The sequence below is a fragment of the Rhinoderma darwinii genome, chromosome 3, assembly GCF_050947455.1.
Source record: "Rhinoderma darwinii isolate aRhiDar2 chromosome 3, aRhiDar2.hap1, whole genome shotgun sequence".
In the NCBI taxonomy this organism is placed as follows: Eukaryota; Metazoa; Chordata; class Amphibia; order Anura; family Rhinodermatidae; genus Rhinoderma; species Rhinoderma darwinii.
The window spans coordinates 256,570,103-256,597,394 of record NC_134689.1 but is presented as its reverse complement, the minus strand read 5'-3'; the positions used below and the strand labels follow the sequence as shown (position 1 = coordinate 256,597,394).

Sequence of the window (27,292 nt, the reverse complement as noted above, 5' to 3'; positions counted from 1 at the left end):
TCGTCAGAATGGCATCAACTCCTCCTCCTCACATGCACTCTGCGCTGTGAGGAGGAGGAGATAGAGCGCAAGCGCCGGGAAACCCGGCCATCACTCGGAACACATTCCGGTGATGGCCGTGTAATACCCGGCCCCATAGACTTCTATGGGAGCCGGGCGGCCGGGTACCCGGGCAAAGATAGAGCATGTCCTATTTTTTGACGGCCGGATTTCCCGGCCGTCAAAAAATCGGTCGTGTGAATAGCCCCATTAGGGGTCTATCATTCCTAATGCAGCCGGGTGCCGGCCGATTTATGAACGGCCGGCACCCGGACGGGAAACCCTGCCGTGTGAATGAGGCCTTACTATACGTATATAGAGATTACAGAGGTATTGACTTTATTCTATAAAATGTACTGACCACCTGATAGCTGGTCAGTCCCTGAGAACTTAATTAAAAAGTGACAACCAATATTGTAATAATGGCCGCTCCAAAATAATTTAAAAAAAAAAGAAAAATTAATGAAAGAATAAACAATCTTTGGCTTTTACTGTAACTCCTGATCTACTATTTATATTTTGGAGGGTAATTCTTTTTAGCTGTACAGCTGCCATTCCATATTAGCACTTGACTAACTTCAAATGTGTAGAGAAAAGGGGTAGAACATACAAATGTCCACCAATTACTAGCTATTCTGTGAACCAACCAACCGCCCAAACAACAAACCTGTTTATGCATAGGCAAAACCTATGGCATGCAGGATCCGCTGTCTCCGAACCCGTCAGTCCCACTGACCTGACAGATTCGGCTCTGAGCGAAAGATACAGCTTCAGTATCCAGGATAAATAGAGGCTGTATCTCAAAAAGTTCAACTTTTTTTCATTAAAAACCAATGAAAAAGTTGTTTAAAAAGCCACAATACGTTGTTTTATTTAGAAAAAAAAAAAAAGTGCAACAGTTGGCATAGCCTTTAACCCCTTTAGGACACAGCCTGTTTTGGCCTTGTGGACACAGCCTATTTTTTCAAATCTGACATGTGTCACTTTATGTGGTAATAACTCCGGAATGCTTTTACCTATCCAAGCGATTCTGAGATTGTTTTCTCGTGACATATTGTACTTTATGTTAGTGAAAAAATTTGGTCGATAAATTCAATATTTATTTGTGAAAAACTTCAAATTTTAGCAAAAATTTGCATTTTTCTAAATTTAAATGTATTTGCTTGTGAAACAGATAGTAATACCACACAAAATAGTTACTAGTTAACATCCCCCATATGTCTACTTTATGTTTGCATCATTTTTTTTCACGTACTTTTATTTTTCTAGGACGTTACAAGGCTTAGAACTTTAGCAGCAATTTCTCATATTTTCAATAAAATTTCAAAAGGCTATTTTTTCAGGGACCAGTTCAGTTCTGAAGTGGCTTTGAGGGCCTTATATATTAGAAAGTCCCCATAAATCACCCCATTTTGAAAACTGCACCCCTCAAGGTATTCAAAACCACATTCAGAAAATATTTTAACCCTTTAGGCGTTTCACAGGAATTAAGGCAAAGTAGAGGTGAAATTTACAAATTTCATTTTTTTTGCCGAAATTCATTTGTAATAAAAAAAAATCTGTAACACAGAAGGTTTTACCAGAGAAATGCAACTCAATATTTATTGCCCAGATTCTGCAGATTTTAGAAATATCCAACATGTGGCCCTAGTGTCCTAATGGACTGAAACACAGGCCTCAGAAGCAAAGGAGCAGCTAGTGGATTTCGGGGCCTCCTTTTTTTAGGAATATATTTTAGGCACCATGTCAGGTTTGAGGCGGTCTTGTGGTACCTAAACAGCCGAAACCCCTCCAAAGTGACCCCATTTTGGAAACTACACCCCTCAAGGCATTTTTCTAGGGGTATAGATAGCATATTGACCCCACAGTTTTTTTGCAGAATTTAGTGGAATTAGTCTGTGAAGATGAAAATCACCTATTTTTCTGTGGAAACATAGAATTTTTTCATTTTTACAAGGAATAAAGGAGAAAAAGCACCCCAAAATTTGTAAAGCAATTTCTCCCGATTACGGCAATACCCAATATGTGGTCGTAAACTGATGTTTGGACCCACAGCAGGGCTCAGGAGGGAAGGAGCGCCTTTTGGATTTTGGAGCGCAGATTTTGCTGGATTGGTTTTCAGTGCCATGTCGGGTTTGCAACGCCCCGGAGGGACCAAAACAGTGTAAACCCCCCAAAAGTGACCCCATTTTGGAATCTACACCCCTCAAGGAATTTTTCTAGGGGTATAGTGAGATTTTGGCCCCTCAGGATCTTTTTTAGAGCTAAGGTGACCAAAAAACAGCGATTTTGGCGCTTTAAATTCTTTATTTATTACAGCGTTCACCGTGCGCAATAAATTACGTTTTAATTTATTCTGCCGGTCGGTACGATTATGGCGATACCATATGTGTATAGATTTTTTTACGTTTTGCAGCGTTTGCACAATAAAATTAAGTTTCTATAAAATAATTTATTTTCTGGGACACGCTATTTTGAGCCGTAACGTTTTTATTTTTTCGTCAAAAAAGCTGTGGGAGGTCTTGTTTTTTGCGGGACGGGTTGTAGTTTTTATTGGTACCATTTTGGGGTAAATGCGACTTTTTGATCACTTTTTATTCTATATCTTGGGAGGGGTGGTGACCAAAAAATAGCGATGCTGACAGTTTTCCGTTTATTTTGTTTGCGGCGTTCACCGTGCGGAAAAATTAACATTATAGTTTCATAGATTGGGTCGTTACGAACGCGGCGATACCAAATATGTGTACTTTTTTTTAACGTTTTCATTTTTTCCCTATAATAAATGACTTATTATAGGAAAACAAAACCTTTTATTTTTACACTTTTATAAAACATTTTTATTAACTTTTTTTTACTTTTTACACTTTATATTTTTGTTTATTAACTTTTCTTTTACTTTTTACACTTTCTTTTTTTGACCTGCAGCTCTGATCGCTGCTAGAATACATTACACTACCTAGGTAGTGTAACGTATTCCAACTGTCAGTGTGACGTCACAGTCACTCTGACAGTTGGTCTACGAGGATCAACAGAGGCTGATCCTCATAGGCTGACATACATGGCAGACCTGGGGGCCGTTGTCTGGCCCCCGGGTGCCATCACAAGCATCAGAAGCCCCCACGATTGCATGGGGGCTGCTGATGCGCTACAAACCCGCTACATGCGGAGATCGCAATCGAGCCCCGCATGTAACGGGTTAATTGCCGAAATCAGCGGCGATGAGCCGCTGATCGGCAACACTGGAGAGTGTCAGCTGTCGGGGACAGCTGATCTCCAAGTTCCCGATGCACACTGTCGCCGACAGTGTGCATCGGGAACGGCACAGTGACTTTCTGTCACTCTGACAGGAAGCCTATCAGGACCAGCCGAAGGTTGGTCCTGATGGGCTTCTGTCCATGGCAGACCCGGAAGCCATTGTTTGGCTTCCGTTTGCCATACTAACTATCGGCAGACCCCGCGATTTCGGACGGGGGTCTGCCGATATGTTAGAAACCCCTAAAATTCGGCGATTGCACCCGATCGCCGAATTTAAGGGGTTAATGCGCCGAAATCAGCGGCAAAGGACCGCTGGCCGGCAAGAGGGGAGTGTCAGCTGTCGGCGACAGCTGACCTCCTGGTTCCCGGTGCACACTGTCGCCGACAGTGTGCACCGGGATTAACTCAGTAACTGTACGTCCTCGTGCGGGAAGTAACTTCCCGCAACGACGTACAGTTACGTCCTGGTGCGGGTAGGGGTTAAGTAGAATAAGCTAAGGACCGTATCACTTTAAAGGATATTTCTCTATTATTTTCCAGGTATCCCAGAGTTCCGTGCGCTTATTGGTCAGGATGCTGCACAACAGCTGGAGTCCAGCGCAGAAGATCCCGGTAAGGAGGCAGAGCAAAGGAAGGCTCTGCAGCGATGCTTCACCTGCATGATGCAGAGCGGCAAGAAAGAGTTTGCAGAACAACTTAACTTGCTGGTGCAGCGTGTATCACAGCAAGGTACGTAAATGTGGCTGGGGACAAACTCAAGGGCACTTCTGCATTCTCTTTCGTCTTTTTTCTTACTTAAAAGAACAGCCACAAACAAATGAAAAACGGATCCCAGCATAGAGAAGCATGTAAGATTCTAAACCTTCCCTCCTAAACGTATGTGAATGTGTCTTAAAATGTATCTCCACTTTTACACAAAATGTTGATTGCTGCTTGCCTAAATCTGTGGGTTGTGAAGTGACCGCTTAGCTCTGTCGTAAGAGCTCCCACAATGCACTGCACTTTGGTAACTGGCAGAATTCTGGATGCATCTTTAAATATGAACGGGCTGCATGTAGTGACGCTGGAATATAAAATCAAAGCAGTCTGTTTTTAATCTGCTATATATATATTGTAGCAGTGCAGCTACTTGAAAGTGCAGAAACTCAGGTTTTAAGCAACCAGGGAGCATGTACAGCAGAGAGGGTTTTCTCTGCTGTTTCTTGGGTGTAAAGCCTGGAATAGGGCCTGGTTTGCTGGAGTGTGAAGGAGAAGGGCGGGCTTCCACTCCATACAGACAGTCCATGTCTTGGGCTGTCTGATGAGCTTAGTTAGGCTTCACCTGAGACGGCTCTTTAATTCAGGGGTGTGCAGTTCACACAGGGCTCTCAGTCTGGGGAAGACAGGCATGCTAGCCTGTGAGAGTCACCACCGTGTGAGGTAAAGCTGTGAGGGTTTTGAGGTGCTGGGCACAAGGCTCAGGGTCCCGTTGTGAGGGACACTGAATGTGTTAGTTAGAGCCTGGACGGCCTAGGGTTTATTTTGTATGATTTATGTTGTAACACTGACTGCTGTGGTGAAGACAATAAAGCTAGCTGCGGCTGGTTTAAACCTTTTATTCAAGGAGTTGGAGTGAACTTTCTATGTGTGCCAACGATCTCACCCGGGAGATTGCAATCCTGTGAGCTAAGTGGTCCCCAGGTTGTCACAATATATATATATATATATATATTATTTTGAAAAAATACTTCTATATTATATAATATATATTTATGAGAAAAATCTTTTTTTTTAAGGCCTCATGCACACAGCTTCTAGGGTAGTAGATCTCTGCCATATGGCAAACGGCAGAGCGTTGTACCGTGTCACACAGTGTCTCTGCAGCTCTGTAGTACAGACCCCCAGGGGACTTGTCCCTGAGTCTCCTGAAGTAGGGGGATATCTCCCAGCTAAACAGGATACCTGCAGATGCCACTAGGGAAGCCTGGTACATATTCATTTATATGACTCTCATTGACTCCAATTGGAGCTGTGTAAATCTGTATGCGATGAGCACCCCCTTCTGGTGGTTTTAAGCAGTTAGAATTTTATACTGTAAACTATGGCTCTGTGAAGGGAAGTAGAGATATATAAGATAACTAATTAAATCTAACCTGAAACGCTGCAGTTTAATTTCCAGTAAAAAAAAACGTGCCAAAAATTCTCTGGCACTGTTTGAGGGGAAACTGATGATGGGGAATGGGTGTGGCATGTACTTGTGGGTGCAAGTCTGCATTAGATCGATCGATCTATCTATCACTAGTACCATTCTGTAACATTGTACCATAACTGTTTGTATTTCAGATCAAAGAGGAGAAAATGTGTCGTACTGTATTGGAGATCTGCTCCTTACACTACACTCCCAGTTCCCTGGAGATATAGGTTGCTTTGCTATTTATTTTCTCAATGTGGTGACTCTTCAACCTGGAGAGGCCATGTATCTAGGAGCCAATGAACCCCATGCGTATCTGGAGGGTGGTGAGTTACTGTAAATTAACTTGACATGTATTGTCCGCTTCCTTGAAGGAGTTATCTACACCCTCTTAAAGGCGATGTATCATCAGAAAATGATGTATTATTTAAGTCCGGTTTTTATTCGAAACATCTTTTTTTTAAATGTTTAGTGTTATTTTTATTTTTTTTGTTACTATGCACATAAAACTAAAATCTGAAAATCTTAGAGCAGGTACAGTAGGCTGACTCTTCCTATTTTCTGAAGTTCACTTATCACATTGGCTATATGACTGGTATATGGGCAGGGGATTTAATGACCGCTCTATTATACTGCTGGAATAGTAACACTATACACACTGATAAGGCTCTGTATGCATCTCCCCTCTACATGGTCTCCGCGGGAGGGGACTGTACGCCATCTTTTCCTGGAGACTGCAATAATCGATTACATTTTTCTGTCAATTGCCATAAAGCGAACACATCCTGTCGCACGGTCTATACAGACAATACTTGAAGTGTGTCTCCAATATGGCCGTCCCCAATGAAGTTTTAAAACTTTAAAAATAAAGCTGCAAAAAGTAAGTACATACCCAATGTATTTTCACTTTTTCTGGGGTGCATTTTACTCCAATATAGTGTCTAATTTGCTGTGTACATATTCATTAACCCATATTCATTAATTTGCACCACGTACAACAGTTTGTAAAAATTGGCTTACATGTAGACACATTTATGAAATGTGGCTTTTCTTATTATTTCATTTAAGTCGCCCCAAAAATTTTCATCTCTACTGTACACTGATCCTGGCGTAGAAAAAGCCCTGTCTTTTTAGCCAGTGTAAAAGTTAGGCCTCATTCACACGAGCGTGTCTGATTTGCATTTGCAAAAAAAGTGTCGTGTTTTACACATATGACTGTCTGTATGGCATCAGTGTGGTTTGCGTGTGGCATCTGGTTTTTTTATGTTTTTTTTTTTTCTCTCTCTGCAGTTCTTTAGCAACTGGTGCAAGAAACACGGACAGCACACTATTGTCGTCCGCGTGCTGTCCGTAGTTTTCATGCACCCATGACCTCAAAGGGCGATAAGGTTTGCAAAAATCCTTACGCCAAAAAAAGCAATTTTGGAACACATGAATATTTTGTTATTAATCTGTTACTTACGGTTCAGTATTTATATTAAATTTTATTAAAATGGCGATGACTAGACCGTAACATAATACAATGGTATTTTAAGTATGGTTAAAGGTAGGTTTGTTTTATTTACTGATTGATAAATTTCCCCCAATGTCTGTCGTGTGGTAAGGTGCAGGGGCGTAGCTAGAGGCTCATGGGCCCCGATGCAAAAATTCTTACTGGGGCCCCCCCCCCCCCCCCCCCGCAAACTTCTCATGGCCGACGGTCCGCTTTCAGCTGCATCGCTGGGTCTCCTAAGTGACCCAACAATGCAGCACTAGCAGCCGGGGCGTCACTAAGGCTGGGTTCACACACACTATTTACGGACGTAATTCGGGCGTTTTAGCATTGAATTACGTCCGAAAATGCGGCTCAAAAGCGTCGGCAAACATCTGCCCATTCATTTGAATGGGTCTTACGATGTTCTGTGCCGACGGTCATTTTTTTTTACGCGCCGCTGTCAAAAGGCGGCGCGTAAAAAAGTGCCTGTCACTTCTTCAGACGTAAATGGAGCCGTTTTCCATGGACTCCATGGAAAACCAGCTTCAATTACTTCCGTAATGGACGCAGCAAAAGACGCCTGCACATGCCATTACGGCTGAAATTACGGTGCTGTTTTCTCCTGAAAACAGCACAGTAATTTCAGCCGTAACAGACGCTGCCGTGTGAACATACCCTCAGGGCTTAAAATGTCCGGGAAATAGCCCCAATACATGTGTCCGCCCCCAAAAAAAAGTGTGTATATGAGACAGCATAGCATATCCTATAGCACTACAACCCTATAAACTATGGATAGGATTAGATACAGTGGCTGAGCAGACAGTATCACACATGATAGGATTAGATAAAGTGGCTCAGAAGGCAGTATCACACATGATAGGATTAGATACACAGCTCAGCAGACAGTATCACACATGATAGGATTAGATACAGTGGCCCAGCAGACAGTATCACACATGGTAGGATTAGATACAGTGGCTCAGCAGACAGTATCACACATGATAGGATTAGATACAGTGGCTCAGCAGACAGTACCACACATGACAGGATTAGATACAGTGGCTCAGCAAACAGTACCACACATGATAGGATTAGATACAGTGGCTCAGCAGACAGTATCACACATGATAGGATTAGATACAGTGGCTCAGCAGACAGTACCACACATGATAGGATTAGATACAGTGGCTCAGCAAACAGTACCACACATGATAGGATTAGATACAGTGGCTCAGCAGACAGTATCACACATGATAGGATTAGATACAGTGGCTCAGCAGACAGTACCACACATGATAGGATTAGATACAGTGGCTCAGCAGACAGTACCACACATGATAGGATTAGATACAGTGGCTCAGCAGACAGTATCACACATGATAGGATTAGATACAGTGGCTCAGCAGACAGTATCACACATGATAGGATTAGATACAGTGGCTCAGCAGACAGTATCACACATGATAGGATTAGATACAGTGGCTCAGCAGACAGTACCACACATGATAGGATTAGATACAGTGGCTCAGCAAACAGTACCACACGATAGGATTAGATACAGTGGCTCAGCAGACAGTATCACGCATGATAGGATTAGATACAGTGGCTCAGCAGACAGTACCACACATGATAGGATTAGATACAGTGGCTCAGCAGACAGTACCACACATGATAGGATTAGATACAGTGGCTCAGCAGACAGTATCACACATGATAGGATTAGATTCAGTGGCTCAGCAGACAGTATCACACATGATAGGATTAGATACAGTGGCTCAGCAGACAGTATCATACATGATTGGATTAGATACACAGCTCAGCAGACTGTATCACACATGATAGGATTAGATACAGGGCCCAGCTCGCTGACATTGCGTCTCCAGCGCTGGACCCAGGATAGGTAAGAATAATAATTTTGCTTCTTTATGTGTTACTGATTATTTTTGTGTGTTTGTGTTTTTTTTACAGGTTCGGTTGTTGGACTTCGGATTCGAGGACTTCAATGACGGCGTTTTTTTTTATTCTCAATAAAATGGTTAATGAGGGTTGTTTTTTTATTTCAATAAAATATTTTTTCTATGTGCTTGTATCTTTTTAAACTTTATTATCACCGCCTTAGTAATGGCCGCTGGCTGATTGACAACCTCCATTACTAAGGCGAGGCTTAATGTTAGCCGGTGCAGAGGCTACACTAACCCCCATTATTACCCCGGTACCCACCGCCACCAGGGGTACTGGGAAGAGCCGGGTACAAACCAGTACCCGACCATCTGTAGTGACGGGCAGGCACCGGGGTGGCCGCAGGCTGGTAGTATTAGGCTGGGGAAGGCCAAAAACAGTGGCCCTTCCCACCCTTGTAATGCCTGCTGCTGCTGTGTTGTATCTGGCTGGTTATGAAAATTGGGGGGGACCCCACATCGTTCTTTCCAATTATTATTATTTTTTTTGGTTTTTAAATGACGTGGGGTCCCCCCCATTTTCATAACCAGCCAGATACAATAAAGCAGCAGCAGGCAGCATCACCAGGGTAGGAAGGGCCACTGTTTTTGGCCTTTCCCCTCCTGATAATACCAGCCTGCGGCCATCCCAGTGGCCGACCATCACTACAGATGGTCAGGTACTGGATCGTACCCGGCTCTTCCCAGCACCCCTGGTGGCGGTGGGTACCGGGGTAATAAAGGCGGTTAGTGTTAGCCTCTGCACCGGCTAACACTAAGCCCCGCATTAGCAATGGATGCTGTCAATCAGCCGGCGGCTATTACTAAGGCGGTAGTAATAAAGTTTAAAAAAAAAACACAAAGACATAGAAAAAATATTTTATTGAAATAAAAAAAAAAACACACAACCCTCATTAACCATTTTATTAATAAAAAAAAAGCTGTCATCGAAGCAGTCCTGGAATCCGCCGTAGTCTAACGACCGAACCTGTAAGAAAACACACAAAAAATGATTAGTAACACATGTGTTAGGGTATGTGCACACACACTAATTACGTCCGTAATTGACGGACGTATTTCGGCCGCAAGTACCGGACCGAACACAGTGCAGGGAGCCGGGCTCCTAGCATCATACTTATGTACGACGCTAGGAGTCCCTGCCTCGCTGCCGGACAACTGTCCCGTACTGAAAACATGATTACAGTATGGGACAGTTGTCCTGCAGCGAGCCAGGGACTCCTAGCATCGTACATAAGTATGATGCTAGGAGCCCGGCTCCCTGCACTGTGTTCGGTCCGGTACCTTTCGGCCGAAATACGTCTGTCAATTACGGACGTAATTAGTGTCTGTGTACATACCCTAAGGCTTAGATACAGGGCCCATGTGTGATACTGTCTGTGGGACCCTGTATCTAAGCCTACCACAAGGTAGGCTTAGATACAGGGTCCAGCAGACAGTAATCTTATACAGTATAAGATTACTGTGTGCTGGGACCCTGTATCTAAACCTACAGTGTGGTAGGCTTAGATACAGGGCCCAGCAGACAGGATCACGCAATCTGTGATCCGGTCTCATGGGCCCCCTAAGCCTGCTACATCGCAGGCTTAGGGGTTGTGCAGTCCCTAAACATTGATGGCCTATCCACAGGATAGGCCATCAATAGCTGATGTGTCGCCCGGGACCCGCAAATCAGCTGTTTTGAAGGGGCCGCAGCACTCGTACGGGAGCTGCTTCCCCTTCATTTCACTACTCGCTCACACTGTGAATCGCCGACACCGATTCACAGTGTGACTGGAATGAAGTGACAGGAATGAAGGGGAGCAGCTCTCGTACGAGTGCTGCGGCCCCTTCAAAACAGCTGATTGGCGGGTCCCGGGAGTCGGACCCCGCCAGTCAGGGCTAACCTTACCTTCCTCTTCGGCCGCGGCGGGAGTTCTGTCGTCTCGATGCTGTGCGCGGCGCATAGCGTGGTGACGTCATGCGCTGCGCACAGCGCTTGACGTCAGGACCTCCGCTGCGATCCGGAACCAGGAAGGTAAGTAAAGTAGGTTACTATAGTAACAGGGGCCCGCGGCCCGAGTTACTATAGTAACTTTTTATTGATGTGGTGCGGGGGGCCGTGGGCCCCCCTGGCTTCGGGGCCCGGTCGCAATTGCGACCGCTGCGACCCCTATAGCTACGCCAGTGGTAAGGTGCATAAACTTTGGTTGAATAAATGACACCAAATTTATCAGAATGGGGAACATTGCGTATTAGATTTGGTGTAGCTGGCTAGGCATGTTAGACATGTTTCTCTACCTGGTGGACGAAGCAAATGTGTACACCAAAAATTTGCACCAAAAAAACGACAAGTATTTTAGAACTCCTTTTGCGAAGCCATTTTCTTTCAGTAGATTTCAAAATGTTATACCCAGGACATGCTGCATTCAAAAAAGTCAACGGACCACAAAAAGAGAGAAATATAGCACAAGACAAAACCTTATGCGTATGCAGATATTCATATGTTCCTATAGACGAACGGCAAACATCTGGGCACAGCGTTTAGAAAAACACCCCCAAATGCTGTGTGTGAATCTGACCTGTTACTAAATAGTGCTACACCGTATGAGAAAGAGCTCACACTTTGCAATATACAATGTACATTAATGCCGGGGAGAACAGCTACAGAGGAATAAGGCAGAGAAGCTCTTGTAATTGATGGCTCTGGCTGATAGAGACGGGGTCCCAATTCAGGGACTTTTATCCTCATATTGTCTAATATGACATATTAAAAGGGTACTACTGGACCACCACCCCACCCCACCTATGTGGCCTTCTGACATTTCACAAGGTATCTCAAGCTGCCAGAGCACTTCAGACTTATGTTATCTGGTTAACTGTAGCATTATACATACAATTTACGCAATATGTTCTTAAGAGTCGAGGCGCCAAACGCTCTGCAGGATTAAGGAAAATATATATTCTTCACTTATTGACCCCACAGAGCTTCTATATTGTCAGTGTCCACAGTGCTCTTCCCGTGACACAAGCCGGCACATGGGCATAGAAAGCTGCTCTTCGGTGAGTGGACCCTGCCAAACAACTCCTACCTATCTTGTCTTCTTGGCACTTGTGTATGTGAAATGGGGCGTAGAGGAGATATTGGGGTTAACTGCATTCACACCTGGGCTAATAGATCTCCAGCAAAATTAGGCTCCAAGGCTATCCAGTTGTAATGCGACTACAGCGAAAAATGTTGCTAGTGATTATATATAAATTCACTGTATTTCAAAGATACATTCAATTGTGCTCCCACAACATAACAATTTTAAAGGATTCACTGGTGTGATATATGAGTAAAATATAACATTTATTTATAACTCTCTAAAAACAGGGGTACAATCACCACTGTGAAAAAGCCCCACCGTGTGTATAAAAACGTATTAAATAATAAACTCTGAGTTCTAATTCAATTGTGAACCTACTATAGCTCAGTGTTCAACAAGAATATCAATACGGAATCAGCATTTGAAAAATGGGCATAACAATAGTCTTGACCCTAATTCACACTAGAGTCTGTGATAACCGCACCGGAAGCTCCTAGTGTTGAGGTATACAAACAATGCTAGTGTTCCCAATGCTAAAAAATTCCTATTCACAACCGACCCAACGCGTTTCAATACTCATCATCAGGGGTCTGTAGCTTGGTCACTCTGGCCAGGGATGCCAGCGATATTTAGTTCAGCAGCAGGTATTCTGCTGTACTCCACGGAAGCATGCTCGCATAGATGTCAGCGGCATGCTTCATTCTGGGACTCTGAGTTATTTAAAGCATCTGACTCCTCCCCCTGTCCTCGGCACCGCCAATCGAAACAGCCAAACACACTCACCAATCGAATTCGTGACACCTGTCCATGTGACTCCCGGCCATCAGCTGACAGCCAGGAACCAACATCGACCGCATCAAAAGCCGAACGCGCAGGTGCAGTAGAGGCCACAATCGAGTCGCCCATGCTGCCGGGAACTCACCACTGCAAAGAAGGAGTATATCGATATTTAAGAGTTTGGGTAAGTGTTGCGGATCAGCTCAAAACCCGCAGCTGGACTGCCATTGACAAAACAACTACACTGATAATACATATTGTGTAGATAAATGAATGTCTACCCCACTACAAGGTGTCATTGGAACACCTAGGGTATGTGCACACGTAGTGACCAAAAACGTCTGAAAATCCAGAGCTGTTTTCAAGGGAAAACAGACCCTGCTTTTCAGACGTTTTTTGACCAACTCGCATTTTTCGCGGCGTTTTTCGCGGCGTTTTTTACGTCCGTTTTTGGAGCTGTTTTCATTGGAGTCTATGAGAAAACAGCTCCAAAAACGTCCAAAGAAGTGTCCTGCACTTCTTTTAACGAGGCTGTATTTTTACGCGTCGTCGTTTGACAGCTGTCAAACGACGACGCGTAAATAACAGGTCGTCTGCACAGTACGTCGGCAAACCCATTCAAATGAATGGGCAGATGTTTGCCGACGTATTGTAGCCCTATTTTCAGACGTAAAACGAGGCATAATACGCCTCGTTTACGTCTGAAAATAGGTCGTGTGAACCCAGCCCTACTGAATAAGGAACCATAGCCAGACTGCCCACATGATGATCATTGATAATTAAGAGACCACCTGTCATGACGACCATGTGGGTCTCTTGCTATCCTGAAGGGAAAACTGGCCATGGAAATGCATGTTTAAATGAATGTTCAAATAAAACATGCATAATTTGTCTGCTCATTTAAACCCCCTGGTTGTGTGCACGCCAATCTATAGATCCACTGGGCTTCCTTTCGTAGTATGAGGTTATCCCAGTCACCTCCCCGTTTGGGAGACCTAATGAGTTCAATTGCTTGAAATTTAAGACATTCTGCACGACCCTGATGTGTAGCGTGTACATGTTTGGATATAGGAGTATCTCTAGAATTCGCAATATCGCCAACATGTTCTCTGATCCGGCGCCGAAACTGCCGCACCGTTTTTCCCACATAATTCAGTGGACTTGGACATGTTATCAGATATACCACCCCTGCTGTTTTACAATTGACAAAATCACGAATGTCATATTCCAATTGCGTAACGACACTCCTAAACTTGTCACCTTTTTGAATAGAATCACAAGCCTTGCACCTGCCACATCTGTGTGTGCCTGGTATTTGTCTGTCCAGCCATGTTCCTTTAGGTGCAATGGGGTCAAAACAACTATGCATAACTCTGTCCCTGATGTTTTTCCCTCTCCGGAATGTGACTGAAGGCCATTGCGTAATCTGATCTATCAAATCTGCATCAGTACTAAGAATACGCCAATATCTCTTCAGGATCTGCATAATTTCACATTGTTTAGAATCATAAGTGCCTATAAGTCTCGTAACGCTCTCTTCCCTTCGTTGTCTAGGAACAAGACGACTCTGCCTGTCCGCATCTCTCGCTCCCCCATAGGCCTTTCTGATTACTCCCTTAGGGAAACCTCTATCCTTCAATCTGGTTGTAAGTTCCTTTGCCTGTCTCTCGAAGTCGTCCATGGAGCTGCAACTCCGGCGTACTCTCATGAACTGACCCTTGGGAATACCGCGTTTAAGGGGATAAGGATGACAACTGTTCCATTGCAGGAAACTATTGGTTGCTGTTTCCTTACGATGTACTTGAGTACGGATTGTACCCTCTGATGTTTTTATAATTTTAAGGTCTAAGAAAGTCAGTTCCTGATTGTTGATTTCATATGTGAACCTTAGCCCTAGATCGTTCTGGTTAAGGGCAGCCACAAAACTATTGAATTCTTCCACTGTTGAATTCCAGAACAGCAGCACGTCATCAATATATCTGATCCAGATCCCTATTGACGAAGTCCACTTGGAAAAACTCTCCCCAAAAACAATTGTCTCCTCCCACCAGCCAAGAAATAAATTTGCATAGGTGGGAGCAGTTGGACTTCCCATTGCAGTACCACATTGCTGGTGAAAAATCCTGTCTTCAAAGATAAATACATTTTTCTCCAGCACAAAATGTAATAACTGCAGAACTAGCTGGTTATGAGCCACAAATTGAGTACCTCTAGATCTCAAGAAGTACTCTACCGCTTCACAGCCAAGTTTGTGTGGAATGGAGGAATACAATGCCTCTACATCCAGGCTAGCCAGAAAAGTACTGCGTTCCAAAGTGATACCTTCAATTTGTTTCAAAACATCCATGGTATCACGTACATATGATGTTAAACCCAGTACAAACGGACGCAGCACCTGATCAATATAAGTGCTTACATTTTGAGTTAGATTGTTTATGCCTGAAACAATGGGTCTGCCACGTAAGGGGGGGTACCCTTTGTGGATTTTGGGCAGACTATAAAAACATGCCATGATGGGAAATTGTGGAAATAGGAAATTAAATTCACTAGCACTGATCAAGGACCTGCTTTTTGCATCACCCAGAATGCCCAAAAGCTCCTTTTTGAACAGTGGTGTCCCATCGTGGTTAGCAGGGAAGACTACAAAAAAATGTGTGAGGACATTTTGCTCAATCCTGACTGTTATACCATCTTAAAGGATAATCCCACAGCACTGTTCAAAAAGGAGCTTTTGGGCATTCTGGGTGATGCAAAAAGCAGGTCCTTGATCAGTGCTAGTGAATTTAATTTCCTATTTCCACAATTTCCCATCATGGCATGTTTTTATAGTCTGCCCAAAATCCACAAAGGGTACCCCCCCTTACGTGGCAGACCCATTGTTTCAGGCATAAACAATCTAACTCAAAATGTAAGCACTTATATTGATCAGGTGCTGCGTCCGTTTGTACTGGGTTTAACATCATATGTACGTGATACCATGGATGTTTTGAAACAAATTGAAGGTATCACTTTGGAACGCAGTACTTTTCTGGCTAGCCTGGATGTAGAGGCATTGTATTCCTCCATTCCACACAAACTTGGCTGTGAAGCGGTAGAGTACTTCTTGAGATCTAGAGGTACTCAATTTGTGGCTCATAACCAGCTAGTTCTGCAGTTATTACATTTTGTGCTGGAGAAAAATGTATTTATCTTTGAAGACAGGATTTTTCACCAGCAATGTGGTACTGCAATGGGAAGTCCAACTGCTCCCACCTATGCAAATTTATTTCTTGGCTGGTGGGAGGAGACAATTGTTTTTGGGGAGAGTTTTTCCAAGTGGACTTCGTCAATAGGGATCTGGATCAGATATATTGATGACGTGCTGCTGTTCTGGAATTCAACAGTGGAAGAATTCAATAGTTTTGTGGCTGCCCTTAACCAGAACGATCTAGGGCTAAGGTTCACATATGAAATCAACAATCAGGAACTGACTTTCTTAGACCTTAAAATTATAAAAACATCAGAGGGTACAATCCGTACTCAAGTACATCGTAAGGAAACAGCAACCAATAGTTTCCTGCAATGGAACAGTTGTCATCCTTATCCCCTTAAACGCGGTATTCCCAAGGGTCAGTTCATGAGAGTACGCCGGAGTTGCAGCTCCATGGACGACTTCGAGAGACAGGCAAAGGAACTTACAACCAGATTGAAGGATAGAGGTTTCCCTAAGGGAGTAATCAGAAAGGCCTATGGGGGAGCGAGAGATGCGGACAGGCAGAGTCGTCTTGTTCCTAGACAACGAAGGGAAGAGAGCGTTACGAGACTTATAGGCACTTATGATTCTAAACAATGTAAAATTATGCAGATCCTGAAGAGATATTGGCGTATTCTTAGTACTGATGCAGATTTGATAGATCAGATTACGCAATGGCCTTCAGTCACATTCCGGAGAGGGAAAAACATCAGGGACAGAGTTATGCATAGTTGTTTTGACCCCATTGCACCTAAGGGTATGTTCACACGGCCTATTTACGGACGTAATTCGGGCGTTTTAGCCCCGAATTACGTCTGAAAATAGCGCCTCAATAGCGCTGACAAACATCTGCCCATTGAAAGCAATGGGCAGACGTTTGTCTGTTCACACGAGGCGTAATTTACGCGCCGCTGTCAAATGACGGATCGTAAATAGACGCCCGCGTCAAAGAAGTGACCTGTCACTTCTTTGGGCGTAATTGGAGCCGTTATTCATTGACTCCAATGAATAGCAGCGCCAATTACGTCCGTAATGGACGCGGAGTTCAAGCGCCTGCACATGCCGTTACGGCTGAAATTACGGGGATGTTTTCAGGCGGAAACATCCCCGTAATTTCAGCCGTTACGGACGCCCTCGTGTGAACATACCCTAAAGGAACATGGCTGGACAGACAAATACCAGGCACACACAGATGTGGCAGGTGCAAGGCTTGTGATTCTATTCAAAAAGGTGACAAGTTTAGGAGTGTCGTTACGCAATTGGAATATGACATTCGTGATTTTGTCAATTGTAAAACAGCAGGGGTGGTATATCTGATAACATGTCCAAGTCCACTGAATTATGTGGGAAAAACGGTGCGGCAGTTTCGGCGCCGGATCAGAGAACATGTTGGCGATATTGCGAATTCTAGAGATACTCCTATATCCAAACATGTACACGCTACACATCAGGGTCGTGCAGAATGTCTTAAATTTCAAGCAATTGAACTCATTAGGTCTCCCAAACGGGGAGGTGACTGGGATAACCTCATACTACGAAAGGAAGCCCAGTGGATCTATAGATTGGCGTGCACACAACCAGGGGGTTTAAATGAGCAGACAAATTATGCATGTTTTATTTGAACATTCATTTAAACATGCATTTCCATGGCCAGTTTTCCCTTCAGGATAGCAAGAGACCCACATGGTCGTCATGACAGGTGGTCTCTTAATTATCAATGATCATCATGTGGGCAGTCTGGCTATGGTTCCTTATTCAGTAGGGCTGGGTTCACACGACCTATTTTCAGACGTAAACGAGGCGTATTATGCCTCGTTTTACGTCTGAAAATAGGGCTACAATACGTCGGCAAACATCTGCCCATTCATTTGAATGGGTTTGCCGACGTACTGTGCAGACGACCTGTTATTTACGCGTCGTCGTTTGACAGCTGTCAAACGACGACGCGTAAAAATACAGCCTCGTTAAAAGAAGTGCAGGACACTTATATACATTATATGCAGGACACTTCTTTGGACGTTTTTGGAGCTGTTTTCTCATAGACTCCAATGAAAACAGCTCCAAAAACGGACGTGAAAAACGCCGCAAAAAATGCGAGTTGGTCAAAAAACGTCTGAAAAGCAGGGTCTGTTTTCCCTTGAAAACAGCTCTGGATTTTCAGACGTTTTTGGTCACTACGTGTGCACATACCCTAGGTGTTCCAATGACACCTTGTAGTGGGGTAGACATTCATTTATCTACACAATATGTATTATCAGTGTAGTTGTTTTGTCAATGGCAGTCCAGCTGCGGGTTTTGAGCTGATCCGCAACACTTACCCAAACTCTTAAATATCGATATACTCCTTCTTTGCAGTGGTGAGTTCCCGGCAGCATGGGCGACTCGATTGTGGCCTCTACTGCACCTGCGCGTTCGGCTTTTGATGCGGTCGATGTTGGTTCCTGGCTGTCAGCTGATGGCCGGGAGTCACATGGACAGGTGTCACGAATTCGATTGGTGAGTGTGTTTGGCTGTTTCGATTGGCGGTGCCGAGGACAGGGGGAGGAGTCAGATGCTTTAAATAACTCAGAGTCCCAGAATGAAGCATGCCGCTGACATCTATGCGAGCATGCTTCCGTGGAGTACAGCAGAATACCTGCTGCTGAACTAAATATCGCTGGCATCCCTGGCCAGAGTGACCAAGCTACAGACCCCTGATGATGAGTATTGAAACGCGTTGGGTCGGTTGTGAATAGGAATTTTTTAGCATTGGGAACACTAGCATTGTTTGTATACCTCAACACTAGGAGCTTCCGGTGCGGTTATCACAGACTCTAGTGTGAATTAGGGTCAAGACTATTGTTATGCCCATTTTTCAAATGCTGATTCCGTATTGATATTCTTGTTGAACACTGAGCTATAGTAGGTTCACAATTGAATTAGAACTCAGAGTTTATTATTTAATACGTTTTTATACACACGGTGGGGCTTTTTCACAGTGGTGATTGTACCCCTGTTTTTAGAGAGTTATAAATAAATGTTATATTTTACTCGTATATCACACCAGTGAATCCTAGTTATATATATATATATATATATATATATAAACATTTTTTTTAAGAAGGGGTGTAAATAAGCATAAAGACACGTTTAAGGCTAATGTATAAATGTAAACCTCTTCTTCTTTTTTTTCTTCTATAACAGACTGCGTGGAATGTATGGCTTGTTCTGATAACACCGTCCGTGCTGGACTCACCCCTAAATTTATTGACGTGGACACGCTGTGTGCAATGCTGACGTACATACCAGCTCCTGCTGCTGACAAGCTGTTTACCCCATCACCTATTATTGGGGATCCCTACGCCCTCCTCTACAACCCCCCTGTACCTGATTTTTCAGTCATCAAAATTGAGGTGAATCAGCACAACAGTTTGCTCTTTAATTTGAGGCATTTTGTTAGTATTAGGCACTGTTCATATTAGGCTGTTGCCCTGTTTGACGTATACACGAAGAGCTTTCAACGTATCCTCCCAATGTAAAAAAATAAATGTATACCATTTTATTTTTTTACTTTACCTTTTTTTTTCCACTGTATACCGTTGTATTGAATAGCGTAGTCATTTTAGGCATTATTTTGTATTACTGGGTACTGCATAGTATTGACTACTAATGCCGAATAGCAGAATGACGGTGAAATATAATGAATTTTAATTTTGGTTTTCCACTCTAGGGAATACCCAACATACATTTTTTCAATAACTCAATTTAGCAATTTTTATCCTTGCAGGTCCCATCTTCTGTAACACAGTACCAAGTTGCACCACTCGATTCTGCAAGCATTCTACTGCTAGTCCGGGGTCACGCTTCAAGCCAAGAAATCCATGGAGGATTAAGTCTTCTTCCAGGCACGACGATCTTCCTTTCTGCAAATGAAAGTTTAACCCTGACTGTTGACCCATCCCACAATCTCCTTTTATTCAGGGCTTGTTGTCTGTTGTAATGATGGAAAGATCTAAGGCTTGCCATACACTTTAAAATAGCTGTCGGCCAAACAATCGTTTGTTCGGCCGACAACTCTTCCTAACAACTTCCCCATTTACATACATGCTCAGAACCGCCGAGCGTGCAGGTGTTTTCAATAGGGAGACGGCCTGTTCAAGACTCCTCTGGTGGTGACTTATCTCCTAACAAACAAAATTATTGACCATGTTAAAATTCAACACACCCTGACCCTTCTCTCCACCGGTATCTGCAGTCGGGGAGAGTCGGGACGCCACCATACACGATAAATGGTCTGGCACGGCTAACATATATATAATGTATGGCCACTTGACTACTGTTACATGACTAGTTACACCATTCTGGGTTCTACAACTGCAATAAGGATTAGAGATGAATAAAATGTGTTATTTCCATACTTGTATTTACCAGATACTAAAAAAAATTGTAGTCCAGGGGCAAAATAAATTGGTTGCCATGGAAACCTAAAGATGTCGTGCTTTATTTGTCCCTCATTAAGATTTCTATGGCATTGCTTGTTGAATAAAAACAGGTGGACAGCAATATAGAATGTGGGGTTTTATTGCAACATATCATCACCATCTTCTTCATAAAAGCGATGATCAATTAAAATGTGTTGACATTCAGATGCCCATTTACCAGGGTGTCATACCCATATACATTGTTTAACCCCTTAGTGACCAGCCTATTTTAGGCTTTAATGACCAAGCTATTTTTTACGTTTTCCTATCGTATCATTCAAAGAGCTATAACTTTTTTTTTATTTTTGCGTCGGTATAGCTGTACAAGGTCTTGTTTTTTTGCAAAACAAGTTTTATTTTTTAATAGCACCATTTTGGGTACATATATTGTTTAACTTTTTTGGGGGGGAATAGAAAGAAAAATGCACTTTCGCCACACTTTTTTGCATCCTAAATTTATGCCATTTACCATGTGGTATAAACAACACAATCGCTTTTTTCAGCGGGTTGTTACGATTGCAACGATACCAAATTTTATATAAATTTTGTACTTTACTAATTTTACACAGTAAGATCTCTTTTTTTTTCAAAATTATTTGTTTTTGTCTCTCCATATTTCAAGAGCCATAACTTTTTTTTTTTTTTTTTTTTTTTCCACTGATGCAGTTGTATAAGGGCTTTTTTTTTCAGGACGACTTCTGGTTTTTATTGGTACCATTTTGGAGTAGATGCGACTTTTTGATCACCTTTTGCATTGTTAGCTGAGCTACGCTGTTTCCGTAACTCCCATAGTAGTGAATGTCATTTACAGAAGCAGCGTAGCATGCTACACTGTTTCCGTAACTACTATTCGGTTGTATGGGAGTTACGGAAACTGCTTAGCTCAGCGAGTTACGCTGTATGTGTAAATCGACCATGTAAGCAGGAAGTAGCCGGAAGACAGCGGAGCCGTGTAAGATAGAATGGGGTTTAGGGGGCCACGTTCTAGATATAGATGCGGGTCCCAGAGGTGGATATGTCATAAATGTCCTTCATGGGAAAACCACTATAAATGCCGCGGTTGCTATTGACCGCGGCATTTAACTAGTTAAACGCCAGGAACAGTTCCTGGCCGTTAGAGCAGCATGTCAGCTGCTGACACCTGCAGTGTATGGAGCGGGCTCCTCGCATGAGCCCACTCCATACATCATCCACTCCCCGCTCCATGATGTGCCGGCACATCATGGGTCGGGAAGGGGTTAATTAAGGAGCGGTCAGGGGGCCTGGCGCTGCCGGGTCCCTTGACTGCCGACTATAAGACGCAGGGACTTTTTAGCAAGATTTATTCTTGCTAAAAACTGCGTCTTATAGTCTGATAAATAAGTTTTGGTTTTTTTAACTTTATTAAACTTTTTCTTTTTACTAGTCCCACTAGAGGACTACATTATGCGATCCTCCGATCGCATTTATAATACACTGCAATACTTTTGTATTGCAGTGTATTAGTGCCTGGCTGTGTAAAACGGACAGGCATCTGCTTGGCCATGCCTCTGTCATGGCCTAGCAGGCATATCTAGTGGCTGACCTGGCGGCCTTTTTTAGGCCCCCCTCCGGCTGCCATAGAAACCGTCGATAAGATCGCAGGATGCCGGCGGGGTGAGAGGGGGAGCTCCCTCCCTCTTTCCAAAACCACTCAGATGCGGCGCTCGCTATTGAGTGCCGCATCTGAGGGGTTAAACTGGCGAGATCGATACTGATATATTGGAGGTAGCTGAGAGCAGGGAGATTTAATGGCTCCTTGCGCTATTTATTTATGCCGATGCAGCGCCGTGAAAAGGCGTATGCATCAGAATAAAGCCCATTAGTGTCTGACGTGAAAAGGCGTATTGGCGGTCACTAACCGGTTAATGCAGCCCCAGAATTTGAATTAAATAGAGACAAATGTTTCTGACTACAGTCTGGAGTCTCCTTTGGTCTCATGCATACTGGCGTATTCACACAGATTCTGAATACTATTGCCATGCATTTCAATGGGAGCAAGCTTCCTGCCGTTTTTCATATGGTGCTTTTTGTATGTTCTACATAAAACAAACTATTGTATTCTCAATATAGCTCTGTTCCAGTGCTTTTAGAGGGAAATATGGAGAAGTACCAATTACAATAACGGTCTTTATTAGAAGATCAATAATAAAACCCCCAGAGTCAAATTATTAGTGCTTGAGATTACAAAACTTCTAAGGCTGGATTCACATAGGACGGAAGTGCTGCAGTTTTACCTCAGCAAAATATGCAAGTTATACGTGCATATTTTATCCCTTATCATTGAAAAACAATGCTCGCATATAAGTTATCCTCATACATTTACAGCTAACAATGAAAGGAAAAAAAGCTGGGGTGCTCCTTGCCGTTAAAGATACGTTAGTATTTTCGTGCATTAACTCATGGGCTGATCCACAAGGGATAATTATCACTTGTACTGTCAATAATAAACTATATACCTTGGTGGGTGGGTATGTCTCATATTAAAAACATATATTTTTTAAACAGGCTCTTTAAGCTAGTGAATAAAGTCAAAATAGGATCCCTTGTAGTCTGGGGTGACTTCAACACTACGGTACACCCTGATATAGACTGTTCAAGTACATCTGGAGGCAGAGCCGTGGCCCACTACACTTGAGAGGAGGGGCCCCACTCGGCCGCTGGGTGATGTCAACAGGAGAGAAGGAGTCCCAGGCAGAGCGCTAGAAGCGGCTCTGCTCTGAAACTCTGTCTCTGGGAAAGCCCCTGACATCACTGTCCATATATAGACTGTGTTGTCAGAAGCGGAGCAGTGTCCCAGGCAGTGGCATAGCTATAGGTGTTGCAAAGGTCGCAGTTGCGACCGGGCCCCCTAAGCAGGATGCACATTCAGTTGGGTTCAATGCTGGAGCGGGGAGGTGTGATGTAGTGACGTCATCGCGCCTGTCTGCGCCAAGTCACTCACAGTGCAGTGGAGAAGGATCTGCTCCACCCGTCGTGGGAACGGGACTAGTTAAGTAATTATGTTATTATTTTTCTATTAGGTAGATACATATGAGGGCATTATACTGGGTATGGGTGGGGGGCTCATATGGTAGCTGCTGAGGGCATTATACTGGGTATGGGACAGCTAAGGGGGGCTGTATGTGGCAGCTATGGAGGGCATTATACTGTACAGGGCAGCTATGGGGGCATTATACTCTATGGGGCGGCTATGGGGGCATTATACTGTATGTGGCAGCTATGGGTGGCAATTACTGTGGGGGCAGCTATAGGGGCATTATACTGTGGGGACAGCTACGGGAGCATTATACTGTGGTGGGCAGCTATGGGGGGCATTATACTGTGGGGGCATTCAAGGGGTCTGTCGGGCTGGGCATAGGCGTGCGCAGGGGTCTGGTGGTGTTGGGGAGGGGTAGGGGGCCCAAGCTGAATTCTTGCACCAGGGCCCATGAGCCTTTAGCTACGCCCCTGATCCCAGGCAGAGTGCTAGTAGTGCTCTGCCCAGGTCTATTGCTCTGCGGTTGCCCCTGACAACTCTGTCCATATATGGACAGTGACGTCAGGGGCTTCTCCTGAAGCGGAATTCCCAGCCAGAGCGTCAGCAATGCTCTGGCTGGGGATTTCACTCCTAGAGGGAACCCCAAAGGCGATACCTACAGGGAGGGTGATTGTGTGGCACTACCAGGGAGGGGGGCTGTTTGGCACTAACTGGGAGGAGGGGGCTGTGTGGCACTATCTACACAGGGCACTAAATTTATGGGGGTACAAACTGGAGGCCTAACTTCTATATTGGGTTATAAATAGGGCTTAACGTCTATAGGGGGGGCACAATGTGACGTTTTCTGCCATTTTAGTGCCGCCGTGAGTTCCCCCGCAAAGGGGCCTACTAAGTCTGTGTCTCCCAAGGGCCCACATAAACCTGGAGCCGGCCCTGTCTGGAGGAAACAGGCCCAACCTAGCTCACTTGTTAAAAGAAGAGCATTTGCACGATATATGGCGATATTTACACCCATGTAAACGGGACTATACTTATATTTCCCACTCCCATCAGTCATACACAAGGATCGACATGTTTTTGGTTGATAGCGACCTGATACAAGCTGTGGAGACAGCCTCCGTGGGTCATATCACATGGTCTGATCACGCACCAATTACTCTATTCTAGAGCAACATAATTATAAAAATCAAAGACCATGGCATATGAATACTTACCTATTAAACATTCCTAAGCACAGGGAGACTATAGCCTCCTCCATCCAACAATACTTTGAACTTAATGCCTCTCCAGAAGTCTCTGCCTCCACTCTTTGGTGCTGCCAGAAAGCGGTCGTTAGAGGAATATTTATAAAAATAGCTTCTTATGAAAAAAAGAAAAGGGAATTGCTCAGACACTCTATATTAACCCAATTATATCAATTAGAACGATTGAATAAACTAAACCTACCACACAACTCACTCCTCAAATTCAAGACCTCCATAAACAATTTCATCACCTTATGCTATATAAATATGTTAGCACATATTGATCATCCAAAGAAGGGTAAGGTACATAATCCAGCGGACATTTCGGATGCCTTTGTGGCTTATTACGAGCAATTATATAACTTGAAAACAGATTAAAATACTCCACAACCAAATGATTCATTGATTGATGGGTTTCTCAACTCTCTATGGTAGACAGGGAGACCATTAGTGCCCGTGTATCCGTTTTAGAAGAAGAAAATGCTATAAAGACCCTTAAATCCTCAAAAGGTCCTGGCCCGGATGGACTTCCAGGGGAATATTACAAATTGTTTTCTAACCTTGTGGTGGAGGCTTTATCTAACGTGTTTAATGCGTCGGTAGATTTAGGCTCATTTCCCTGAGAGATGCTATCTGCCACAATTATACTACTTCCGAAACCCCCAACCTTCCCATGTAACTTCAGGCCAATATCCCTTTTATTGATTTAATACAAGTGGCTAATTCTACTAATAACCCTATAGTATTTTTATCTCTAGACACCGAAAAGGAATTTGATAGGGTCCATTGGGGTTTCCTTTCAAAGGTTCTGCATAAATTTGGGTTCATAGGTTGAATTCATAAAGCAATAATGTCAATGTATGCATGGCCTACAGCGCAGGTCTATGTTCCTGGTGTGTTATCGAAACCTTTGCCCGTTATCTAATGGTACGAGACAGGGACGCCCACTATCTCCCTTAATTTTTGTTTTGATAATGGAACCATTCACTAAGCTTAGACAGGTAAATATTACGGGTTTACATGTCGGCAGAACTCAACATAAAATAGGTTTATACGCGGACGATGTGATTTTGATCGCACCCCCCCCCCCCAAAACGATCTCTCCCTAACCAATGTTCCCTTTAAAGAGGCTCTGTCACCAGATTTTGCAACCCCTATCTGCTATTGCAGCAGATAGGCGCTGCAATGTAGATTACAGTAACGTTTTTATTTTTAAAAAACAAGCATTTTTGGCCAAGTTATGACCATTTTTGTAGTTATTCAAATGAGGCTTGCAAAAGTCCAAGTGGGTGTGTTTAAAAGTAAAAGTCCAAGTGGGCGTGTATTATATGCGTACATCGGGGCGTTTTTAATACTTTTACTAGCTGGGCGCTCTGACGAGAAGTATCATCCACTTCTCTTCAGAACGCCCAGCTTCTGCCAGATCATGCTGTGACGTCACTCACAGGTCCTGCATCGTGTCAGACGAGCGAGGACACATCGGCACCAGAGGCTACAGATTATTCTGCAGCAGCATCGGCATTAGCAGGTAAGTCGATGTAGCTACTTACCTGCAAACGCTGATGCTGCTGCAGAATCAACTGTAGCCTCTGGTGCCGATGTGTCCGACACGATGCAGGACCTGTGAGTGACGTCACAGATCTGCACTGACAGAAGCTGGGCGTTCTGAAGAGAAGTGGATGATACTTCTCATCAGAACGCCCAGCTAGTAAAAGTATTAAAAACGCCCCGATGTACGCACATAATACACGCCCACTTGGACTTTTACTTTTAAACACACCCACTTGGACTTTTGCAAGCCTCATTTGCATAAATATAAAAATGGTCATAACTTGGCCAAAAATGCTCGTTTTTTAAAAATAAAAACGTTACTGTAATCTACATTGCAGCGCCTATCTGCTGCAATAGCAGATAGGGGTTGCAAAATCTGGTGACAGAGCCTCTTTAAGTCTTGGTTGCTCCTGAGCGGGGCGGTTAGGGAGCAGGGCAAGTCTCCATCAATGGTGGGCAATCTGATGACCAAAAGTAATACCCCCCCCAGTAAATGCTAATATAGCGACTAAATAAGAGAATAAGAAAACTTATTTGAAATTAGTTTTAATGACTTTTTTATGTACTATAATATTACAAGTCCAGCAGTTATAAACACCAATTATAGGCATCAGTGAAAGAATCCTTCATTACACCGCTGTCCCTATAGATAGCAACACACCCCCTCCCTGTAAATAGCGTCTTCCCCCTGTAGATAGCGTCACACCCCCTCCCTGTAGATAGCGCCGCACAGACCCGTGTAGATAGCGGCACAGACCCCTGTAGATAGTGCCAAAGACCCCCCTGTAGATAGTGCTACACAGCCCCACTCCCCTTGTATATAGTGCTACACAGCTCCCCTTGTATATAGTGCTAGAGCCCCCCTCACATTGTATATAGTGCCACAGAGCCCCCCTCACCTTGTATATAGTGCTACACAGCCCCCTCCTCCCCTTGTATATAGTGCTACACAGCCCCTCTCTCCCCTTGTATATAGTGCTACAGAGCCCAGCCCCCTCCCCTTGTATATAGTGCTATACAGCCCCTCTCCCCTTGAATTTAGCGCTACACAGCCCCCCAACGCCACAGC

At 43.9% G+C, this 27,292-nt stretch overlaps 1 protein-coding gene across 2 annotated transcripts in view; it reads left to right on the top strand.

Moving 5' to 3' along the window:
• The window catches only part of MPI (mannose phosphate isomerase), a 29,240-nt gene extending 8,802 nt beyond the window's left edge, over positions 1-20,438 (top strand). For both annotated transcript variants that reach the window (XM_075857800.1, XM_075857799.1), the window contains exons 5-8: positions 3,835-4,023; positions 5,617-5,790; positions 19,154-19,362; positions 19,737-20,438. In XM_075857800.1, coding sequence (XP_075713915.1) covers positions 3,835-4,023; positions 5,617-5,790; positions 19,154-19,362; positions 19,737-19,949 — 785 coding nt within the window. In that variant the 3' untranslated portion in view covers positions 19,950-20,438. The remainder of the gene's footprint in view (positions 1-3,834; positions 4,024-5,616; positions 5,791-19,153; positions 19,363-19,736) is intronic.
• Positions 20,439-27,292: the final 6,854 nt, after the last annotated feature.